An 11,369-nucleotide genomic window follows, 5' to 3' on the forward strand; every position below is an offset into this window, starting at 1 on the left:
TGCCTCTCTTTTTGTTTTTTTCAGTCTTTGTTTGTGTGCACATACTGGGGCTGGATTGTTTGCTGTCCCGATGTTGGGAATCCAGCAGCAGTGTGAGAAATATCTAAATTATTTGGTCCAGACCTGACACTCAAAAGTGTCCAAAGTATTATGTGTGCGTGTGCGTATAAAGTATAGAATAGTGTTCCCACAGGTATATCTTCCAGCTGTAGAGAAAATATAAATGATACAAGAAAAGACAACGCAATGAACCACACATGTGACGTTTACTCTTGTCACTTGTTTGTTCGGGACTCCCTGCCCGCAGAGCTTACAGTGTGCTAATTGAAGTGACAGAGGGAACTCGTGCTGCTGGCTCAAAGCCAGATAACACTGATTTCATGGCCCGACTGCAGCGGCTCCTCGCACGGAGAAAGCAGGAAACATTCCTTCTAGTGGCTTCACTCTCATAAGAGGCTGTATCGGAGTCGGGAGACTTTTTAGCAGCTGAACATCAGGTCAAGCTTACGCCACGGGCAAATAATTCAACTTGTTCTGCATCATGGTTTTGTTGTGCACATAAAGCTGGAGGCATCTCATGATAAAGTGAGCTGCTTGTGGTAGATTTAACCGAGGATTGCTTCCTACCTCTCTCGAATTTGAAGATTTGCTAATCGTCTGTTTTTACATTACTGTAAATTAAATATGTTCAGGTTTTGGACTGTTGGTCAGACAAAACAAGCGTATTAAAGATGCCACCTAGTGCTCTCATGTTAATGATCCATTCAACAAACCATTATATATTTAATGATAGATTTAATCTTTAAAAATCCATCCTGACCGTCTCTCTGCAGCAGGGGCTTCCTCCTCCTTAACGTGACTCCACATATAAAGCCTTGTTCTTAAGAATGCATAACGAATCCCTGAGCAGATGGGTGAGGTCAGAGCACAGGGTGTTTGTGGCAAGTCGGAGCGGAGCGCTGCCTTAAGAAGAGACGAGGCAGGACCCTGCGAATTCCATTGTTTTCCTCATAGAGCCGGGAACCACAGAGGGCTTGCATTATGCTCATGTCAGCTATTGATTCAGCAGGCTGGGGAACAACAGAAGACATATTCTCTCCTCGCTGTCCTCCCCCTCCCTCCTCCTCTTATCAGTATGTCCCAAGGAGCCGTGGCTCCCATCACGCCATCTTTGCTCCCTGTGTCTGGCCCGTCTTGTGGTCAGTTCCACATCCAACGCACTTTTACTTTACAAGCCGAGTACACCAACTTTTTGCAAGTTTGCATGTTTCCATAGCCCGTAGGGAGGCAACATATAGCGTCCACCTCTTCGCATTTGACCCTCATGAGATGTGTGCTGTGTGGTCGAGACTCCTAACACACCCTCTGCGTGGATTATTTGTTGATCACATTGTTCAAAATAATGCAGTGATTGAGAAATTTAAATTGCAGCGCTCTTTGGAGATTGTCATTAATAGGAGCTTTTAGAGTCTGCTTCTGTCTAATGATATCTAACCTCAAAGACTATTACAGAGCACTCTCGATAATGTGCTGCAGTGTCCCCCCTCCTCTCAAGATCTTTTCTCTTATCACACATACCAAGGGAGTCTATCTCCTTGAGCATTTTTTTTGGTAATATTTAGGAAAAGGACTGGATGATATAGCCCACAGGGTCATATTATTAAAAATATTTCACCAATAGTTTGTTGATATACATGACAGGTGACTATTTAAAGACGCAATTAGAATAAAGTGCTTGCATACAGTGAATGTTTTATCAGTATGAAAAAAATGTGATGCTGTCGCCTTTACAGTCAGCAGGTCTAAGAATGGTGTTTGTATCTCCAAAGACTCAAAATATGGCAGACTGAATTTTGGGGAAATGTGTAGAAAATAATGCACAGAAATAGATATAACACATCACATGTTTAAACACTGGTGCCAACAGACAGTGGACTCAAAAGTAAGACTCCGAACACAGGACAAATACAATAAAATAGTCTTTACTAGAACACAAAGTTCAGTGCACAGCAGTTTAGTCCAAAACCAGGCAACAGTATTTAAAAACAGCAGGCAAAAGGCTGAGTGTAAATATCACAAAGCAAGGTCTAAATCACACTAGGAAGTCTTGGGGAATAAAAGGCTAGAAACATAAACTATGAACAGCTAAGACGAACTGGCACACATGAAGGAGAGCACACCAACTCAATACCCAATGAAAGGAGGGTGTTAACGAGGGACAGGTGAAAACAATCAGGGTGGGGCAAACAATCACACAAGGGCAGGAAGTGAAGCACCTGAAACGAGAGTGAGTTTACCAAAATAAGACAAGAACAAGAAAAACATAACGTTAGAGTTACTGATGAGGCCAGAGGGACGCTTTAATAAATCATTGAAACTCAAAGTCCTCTAGATAGTTAGACAGCTCTAAAAGTTTGAAATTGTCTGTGTGTGTGTGTGTGTGTGTGTGTGTGTGTGTGTGTGTGTGTGTGTGTGTGTGTGTGTGTGTGTGTGTGTTCTGCAGGCGGGGGCATCGTCCATGTGGGCGTCATGCTGTGGGCTGCTGAACGAGGTGATGGGCACGGGCACGGTGCGGGCGCAGCAGCCAGGGTTTGGAGCCGGTGCGGGGCCCTTCCGCTTCGCCCCGAGTGCCGGGTACTCCACCTACCCCCCCACCAGCTCAGGGAGCGCCGGACAGCTGTGCAAAGCTTGCGGACTGGCCTTCTCTGTCTTCAGACGCAAGGTAAGCAAGAGTTGTGGGAGTGAAAGGGATGCTGAGTTTGATAGTAGATGATTAAAGGTTAAAGTGCTTATTTGTATTGGGGTTAGGAAACTGCATGGTTTCACGATAAAAAAATATCTACTTGCAGGATGGAAACGTGCTTGAGTAATCCTTCAGAGTCATTTAGTCATCTTTTTATTGTCAGGATTATGTAATCCTTGCGTGCAGTTAGAGCAGGGTCTCATCCTCATGATGCATTCAAGGAAACACTGACATTCATCATTACTGAGTCACTTGCTGAAGATCTTTTTAATGCAAAAACCTCCGAAACAATATCGCAGTGTTTCACACTGAAATACAAAATGTATATTTGACATTATCACTTCCATCATTTTGTTTCTCACTCAAGGTTAAATCGCTGTTTATTGAACCTTCATTTATTGAACCCTCATTTATTGAACCTTCATTTATACTGAGTATGTTGGCTGAGCATCGGCCTGTTAACAGTTAACAGAAATGAAATGGCAAGAAGAGACATCCATTAATAGAACACAATAACAGCCAGTGAACCAGACAAAGGCTCAGATAAGGCAGGCATCACAGGCAGGTACAAGATGTCAGTGATAAAAATAAAGACAGCCAGTGGTTTACTATGATGGAAAAGAAAGTTTAAAGACTCTGCAAGCTGATTTTCATGCTGTACTGACGTGAATAAAAAAAACAATTAAAAAAAAAAAAAAAACAACATCTGTCTTGAAGGCAGTGATGGAAAGTAACTAATACATTTAATCAAGAGGCACTTTTACTTTACTTGAAATATTTAGAATATATACTACTTAATGCATCCACTTCACTTAATGTATCTGTCAACTATGATAAATACCTTTCAGATTAAGATTTCAGATTAAAAAATACTATTATTACAGAGTATACATGGTACACAGCATTAGAGCAGTTAAAACAGTTAAAGGCTGCTTACACACATCAGCATTAACAATCTAATACTATCATATATAATAATGTATCAGCCATATGGGCCTTTTTAGTACATTTTGTTGATAATACATGTAAAGGAGTATTTTCTTCTTATATTGGTGCTTTTAAATAAGCAAAGAATCTGAGTACTTATTCTCCCACTGCTTTAAATTGTTAGTTGATCTAAAAGCTTGTGGTGGTTTGTTTTGGAAAATAGTTGTCCACCACTGGAGGTAAATCAGACACAGAAAAAACAGATAAATTCACTGGCATGTTCCTTTGAGAACATGCACTATTCATATTCATTCTGGCATTTGCACAGCTCAACATGTCAGCGCTTAAAGGCAGAGTGTGTGTCTGGCAGTCGGACGCACTGAGACACTGATGAAAAAGCTTCAGATCGCTCTATCGCCGTCCACACACCAGTTGCCTTTCTGACAGCAGACCGATTCCCCGGACACACACACACACACACACACACACACACACACACACACACACACACACACACACACACACACACACACACACACACACACACACACACACACACACACACACACACACATTTGTCTGTCAGCACGGTATTTTCATTGTATATAAAAAGTAACGCACCGGGGGATTAACTACACATGATTGAAGAAAAGTATCTTTTGCCGTGCAAATGAGCTCGGGTCCACCAAAAGCACATTTGTGCACCAGTGATAAGGAAGTGTTTACAGCCGTGGCTGACCTGCTTTCCTGCCTATTTGAAGTGTCAATCTACTCTGCTGCTGTGTATCAGGAGACGGTGTAACGCCAGTAAAATGTCAAGCATCACCAGGACCTTTACAGATAGTAAAGCTTATTTCCCTACTTTACTCATCTCCAAAAGAATAACTGAGCACACAGAGTATGAGCCAATGTTTCAGATGGAACTTGGTGTTGCTGCTTTATTATTTTATTTATTTATTATTTTCTCTTTGCCGAGCAGCAGGAAATACATGATTGTCAATATAGGTGGAAATCATGAATATTAATCTTATAATTCTTTTGATAACGATTACCATGATTTCTGATTTATTATTTTCACCATCTACATTTCATTTTTGAGCATTACAAAAAAATGTCCATCATCATTCACCAAAGTAACATTGTTTATTTTATCTAAATAGTTTAAAGCAGTGAATTTTCACATTTGAGAAGACGTAGCATGCAAATGTTTGCCATTTTTGCATCCTAAACTACTTAAATAATTAAACATTACTAAATTAAATATAAACTAATCAAACCGATGGGAAGTTCCATCTTTTCACATCTTTTCGCATCTGAAAAACTCTCCACACAGGTAAAATAGAAGCCTCATCAATTAATATAGTTAGATTTAAAGCATAATTCTCGTGTTACTATCATTGGTACAAACGGCAGCTTCATTGACTTCAGTTTCATCAGTTGGCCCATTTCTTCAAAGCTGAAATCAATTAAACCATTTTCAGTTTATGGTTCATTTATTCATGGAGGATAAATAGTTGAATATGCTAACAGTCAGACATCAGGGCCTGATTAAAAATGATGAAAACAGTTTCCTGAATGATGATGGTTATGTTGATGATGGTGTTGAAAAGAAGATAAAGCTCTGCTGATAACATCTATCTTTGAATCTCTTCTCCCTCCAACAGCACATCTGCTGTGATTGTAAGAAGAGTTTCTGCGCCCTGTGCTCGGTGCTTCAGGAGAACCTGCGCTGCTGCATGACCTGCCACCTGCTGCGCGGCACGGCCTTCCAGAGGCCTCGGCTCATGCAGCTGCGGGTGAAAGAGCTGCGCCAGTACCTGCTGCTGCGCAACATCTCCACCGACACCTGCAGGGAGAAACAGGACCTGGTGGACCTGGTGCTCTGTCATCAGGGCACGAGGGAACCCCCGAGACCAGTGGCGGAGGACGCGGACGAGGAGGAAGAGGACGAGGAGGAAGACGAAGAGGACACGCATGAGGAGGAGGAGGAGGAGGAGGAGGGGGAGGAAGAGGAGGAGGAGGAGGAAGACGAGGAGGAGGAGGAGGAGGAGGAAGAAGAAGATGAAGGGGGAGACGACACAGACAGCCTGCACTCGCTCCCCCACTCGCGCGCCGCCTCACCCCCATCAGCCACGCGCTCCACCTCCGAGCAGTCGGTGGTCTCCGCCTCTCAGGGAGACGTGCTCAGCCCCAGTGACAGCTCAGGGACCAGCAGCCAGGTGAGACGCACGGCTGATGCTCACTGTGTGAGTGTCTGCATGCAGCGCCAACACAGCCAATTTACATATGCCATACTTCTCCCAAATATGTCCTCATTCTATCCAAGATAATTAACTTCAAAGGTGAAGAGAGCGTATTTACACGTGTCAGTGTGGCTGTTTTAAGTCAGGAGAAGACGTACTGCCTTCAACTCCCTGACAAACATCTTTAGACGTTATTTATTTCACTGTAATTCATGCTCTATTCTTCCATTCGTGTGGTCTTCTGTGTTTTTTATAATCTGCATTACGCTGAATTAAGTGTTCCTCCCTGAAAATCGATATTTCCGTGAATCTTTTCCCCTTCATTGATATTATAAAAGCTTAGATTCTCAGTGCAGGCCAAATGTTCAGCAGAATGTATACATGAAAGCGGGAAACAGCTGTGTGTGTGTTTGTGTGTGTGTGTGTGTGTGTGTTTGTGTGTGCAGTGCCCTCTGCCCTCTGCCCAGTCAGCGATGCAGCTTAAGCCCTTTGCCTTTTTTAGTCTGTTACATAGTCATTAGAGTCTGTTATGTCACAGCCACAGCGAATCCCTCCTTTCAGCCCCCATCGACGCTCTCGTGATCTCTTCTTACTTTGTGGCAAAAAAACAGCAAAATATTTGTAACAAATACCCTGTATTTATTGAAACATTAATAACTGTTAAAATGACGTCCAACTAGATTTTAAATCAGAGATCTCAATATAAGATTATCCTACTTAGCGTTCTTGGATATATTATCTGTCCTATTTTTAACCAATGCAAGAAAACAACAACATTTTGTTGAACATAGTTTCTTGAAATCACCACTTCTTCCTCGGATCAGTTACCTTGAAACCAGTTTATACTCCAATGTAAAATGGCACGATTGCTGGATAAGAAGAAATATGACAAAATCATCCTGAAATAAGATATTATAACTTTATTGAATTGACATGTCTGCAGCATATATGACACAAAACCCAAGAGGTTGAGTTAACTTTTTGCTTTTCTCATGAACTTTTGCAATGAAAGGAAAGGTGACCCACGACTGTCTATCACCAAGTATATTTTGATGAACATTCCTGAACTTTTTCTCTGCTTAAAATATCAAATTTAGCAGCGTGTGCAGGCTTTACAGAAGTATGCGCTCACTGAGTGCTTTCGAGTACCTTCAGATGTGTGAAATGTTTGAACAAAATCTAACATCAAGTCAAAGAAACTTTGTGCTCCAGAGAGATTTGCCACTCTGCATGCGTCGGGGCTGCTGCTCATGTTTTTTTTCTAGTCTGAGCATGATGTCTGGTTGAGGCCAGGCGTCGAGCACCGCGACGCTGACGGATGCATTATTAACACGTCTTCCTTCCAGGGAAATGATTGGTCTGTTGGAATATGCCAAAGCAGAGAGAGACAGAGGTTTTTAGGTCCAGAAACAGAGACCATGATATCACACAGTTACAGCTCATTTCAGCCCCCTTTTGTCAAGCAGATAAAAGAATGAAGAGACAATACCATCTCTTCAAAGCACATAAATGGCTGAGATAACATTGAGCTATACACTCAGACCAAAAAGAGTCTGCACTATTCTGTGCCTCACTTTACTCCCTTTTCATCCAGCAAATTCAAGACTTCCACCTTCAAAGAGAATAATGAACCTCCGGGTTAAGAGCAGCTGAGTCGGTGCTTAAACACCTCTATTCTTCCATTAGATAGCCCAACAGTTGTGCTTTGAAGACTTCGATCGCAGAGAGTTTTGAAGTTATTTTTTATGACGGCACTGATAGTCATATGGAGCTAGAAGAAACTATGAATTGTAATTGTAGTGTATCTTGTGACAGTGTCAGGGAGTGTAAGTGGTGACCACCGTGTTCACGAGACAAACAAATATTCAATTCAGTATTTTGTTCCGTCAGTTCAGCTGCCCCCAAATCTGAAATTAGGAGCATCTTTTAAACTACAGAAGTCCTGGTTGTATTTTACACATCGCTCGACTTTGATGCTGCGTGCATCCTGTTCAAACAGCACAAGTTTATGTTGAAGTGATTTGATAGTAGGTGATTAAACATTAAAAGCAATGTGTTTTAATAGGCGGATAAGTGAGTGAAATGCTCTTGTGAGAACTAAAACCAACTTAAATTAACCTTAGTGTGTTGCTTCCTACTCACACAGGAGCACGAGGATACTCCAACAGCGTCTCTCTTGAACTTGGAGCCTGTGGAAAATGTCATGGAGGTACAACACTAGTGTTTTTTTTACATTTGCAGGACTAAATCATGTTTATAGTAGAAGAACAAAGATCATTAGAGACTGGCAAGGCTTTTAGGGAATGCAGACTGTGTTATTGACCGCAGCTCTGTTTCCTGTGTGGATTGTAGGTCAGTCCGGCGACACAGAGGAGGATCAGGGCCTCGCTGTCTGATCTGGACAACGAGGAGGCGATAGAAAACCTCTCCGTCCGCCAGCTGAAGGAGATTCTCGCCAGGAACTTTGTCAATTACTCCGGCTGCTGTGAGAAGTGGGAGCTGCTGGAGAGAGTGCATCGACTCTACAGAGAAAATGAGCAGAACAGGAAATTCAGTAAGAACGTCTTTCTTTTTGTATCTAAATTTCACATTTTGACTGTATGATAAAGATAATTAATACCTTGTTTTCCTCCTTTTTCTTTCAGTGGTAGACGTGAGCATAACTGCAGGTAATTGTTGTTTGATTCACAGGTTTAAACTATGACATTGCCTTTTAATGAGAACTCTATTATTAACACATTCAATCAACATTCAAGCGCAGTTAGCTCCCTTCTGTGATGTGATCTCAATGTTAAAAAGCAACAGTGCTTCAACATTGTTTAAAGGGTAAATTAACTGTTTCCTGAACTAATGTGTTTTCTTTATTACTGCCCGTTCTTATCTATAAAGTGGTTGCATATCCTCCACCTCTCTGCAAAAGTGGAGTTGGAGGTAAGATGTTTTCATTAAAAGTCACTTTACAGCACCTTTGCCGTCTCCTCCATGACCACATGTACATCGCACCAATCATTTGATACTTGGAAAGGCATGCTGCCGTATTTGTACCCACTTGATCCCTGATATCATCCCGCATAGTATCACATTATGCTCACTTGAGTCATTATCTCCTGCCTGGTTCAGTGTCTCCATATTCTGTCACTCGTGTTTCTTCTCCAGCGGTCAGCGTCATCTCATGCATTGTGAAGAAGAGACTCTCATCCTCTCATTAATGCACTCGCTCTAAGAGCTTTTACCTCTTGATGAGCCATCATATTACTTCAGTAGCTGCATGTTTCCATCAGGTGTAATTACATTGTCGACCGTCGTAGAGGCTCTCTTGTTGACATAAAGGGCTTGAGGATCATATTAGCCCACTTAATAGTCAGACGTGTAGGGACAGCAGACAGGCTGCAGCTCGACTGATATGAGCAGCAAGAGCCAGATTTAAGCCCGTTTAGCTATCAGCCAGCAATCAGACATTCAACTCCTATAAACCAGTGCTCTGACATCATCTGCTGTTGTGATTATTTGCTTTGGTTTATATGGCAGCACCTAATTATAAGTAACAGATCAGTTATTGTGAACATTTAACAGAGTTGCAAATGTCCAATCTACCTCATTAGAAGATAAATAGCTCAGTATTCATAACAATTATTGTTTTAGACAATCTCTAACTACTCTAATCCAAAAGCTAAACCTTAAGTATGTCACTACAGTTTGTCACCACTCATCTGCTTGTCTGACAGTTGACTAAGTGATCACCACGTGAAACGGAAACAGTGTTTTAGGTTATTTCAAAGTGACACCTCACATGTGTGAGTTGTGCACAAAGCAAAAGCAGTTTTGCATAACAGCTGAGGAATTTGTTAGGTCGGGAAATAGAAGAAAGGATCCACTGTGAGCCAACAGCATGATGTGGTTATGTTGATGATTCTCAGACTTCAGCAGCTTCAGTTAGGCGCCATTGGACTGCATAGCATCTGTATAACATCATGAACTTCACAGTTTAATGATCCTGAAGAGAAGCTTTGTAACAGAAAAATAACACTTTTTTTCCCCACCCACAGATGGTGTCAAAGCTCAGCTGGCGGCTGATGACAACTTGTGTCGCATCTGCATGGACGCCATCATCGACTGCGTGCTGCTGGAATGTGGTCACATGGTAACCTGCACCAAATGTGGGAAGAGGATGAGCGAGTGCCCCATCTGCAGGCAGTACGTAGTGCGGGCCGTGCACGTCTTCAAGTCCTAACACTGTGCTCGTCAGAGCGGCCCTCAGGCGCACACGTGGCCCGAACCCTGAATTTATCACTGAGGATGAACTACTGTGCATGAAGTCTCGCAGGGCCTACTGCTGCAGCAGGTCCGAGCAACTTCCCGGTCTTTGAACCCAGACTGTGGCCTCTGGACTACCATGGTTTGTCCCCCTCTCCCTTACTAACTCGTGTTCCAGCCCCACTTCTCCTCCCTGGTTGACCGTCATCAGCTGCAGCGAGACACTCACTCTTCCTCTTTGGTCTGTTCAACACAGCAGAAACCTAGGCCATCACCGTCTGCTCTCCATTCTCTGTTTAGTTTGTTCTCGCAGGAGAGGAGAGGAGGTGGTCCCATGGATACTTGAAGAGGATCGGGTTGTTCTGTCTGGTGAGGAGAAGCAGAAAAATATAAGATCCCAGGGTTAGAGTCAATATGGTTTACACAGTCATGCCACATGACGCCGTGTTATCTCCCTCAGTGTTCTTTTAGGATGTGCAATATTTAAAAGACTTACATGTGTTTTTATTAAATGTCTATTTGTTAATCCGAACACCACAAGCACCGGGTCATCTCGTCTCGCACGCAGGACGGTGCAAGGTGCCAAACGTCATGCCTTTTGATCGATATTTGGTTCAGATTTCTTGGTAAATTCATCTCATAACCAGCAAGCTTGGTGTGATAGTTTACATTTCTTTTCTCAAATGGACTTTAGGAAATAAGTGTGAAACATGTGAACACTTGCTGTGTGAAGGACGTGATTGTTTCCTCATCGAAAGATTCAGTGCACGGATGTGATGTCTGCCGAAGACACGAACAGTAAAGAATGCTGAGTTATTGAAATAGCAGTTTGAGGGGGGAAAATATATAAAATCTGACCTCAAGGCCCACTTACTCGCTTTTTCCTGGGCTTTCAAATTTCACAGGCTTCATCAGTAGATGGAGTTTTCTTAGTTGTCATGGAGATGGGTCAGCCTCCATGACCTAAGTTGGTCGTATATGACGGGGAGATCATTAAATGGCCTCATCCTTCTCCTGAGGAAGACCACGAGAGAAGAAAAAGCTAATGACTGGACTTTGTGTGAAGATTGTTTTTTTTTATATCTTCTTTTTAAAGACGCATCTCCCTTTCATTTTAAATAACTGCCACCAAGCAATTCCATTTAGTTTCCAAGTCTACCAAGTGTCTTTCTTTGGTTGTGTTGTCCGTTAATGTGTCGAAG

The 11,369-nt window shown here is 42.4% G+C and overlaps 1 protein-coding gene across 1 annotated transcript; it reads left to right on the plus strand.

Moving 5' to 3' along the window:
- Nucleotides 1-1,073: 1,073 nt before the first annotated feature.
- rnf34b (ring finger protein 34b) lies at nucleotides 1,074-10,144 on the plus strand (the record flags this gene model as incomplete). Its single annotated transcript, XM_079234726.1, has 8 exons — nucleotides 1,074-1,258; nucleotides 2,504-2,722; nucleotides 5,335-5,889; nucleotides 8,060-8,122; nucleotides 8,266-8,467; nucleotides 8,559-8,582; nucleotides 8,803-8,844; nucleotides 9,960-10,144. The coding sequence occupies exons 1-8, from the start codon at nucleotides 1,136-1,138 to the stop codon at nucleotides 10,142-10,144; spliced, it is 1,413 nt and encodes a 470-aa protein (XP_079090852.1). The 5' UTR covers nucleotides 1,074-1,135.
- Between the last annotated feature and the right edge of the window lie 1,225 nt (nucleotides 10,145-11,369).

Source organism: Taurulus bubalis (assembly GCF_910589615.1).
Source record: "Taurulus bubalis genome assembly, chromosome: 19".
Taxonomy (NCBI): Eukaryota; Metazoa; Chordata; class Actinopteri; order Perciformes; family Cottidae; genus Taurulus; species Taurulus bubalis.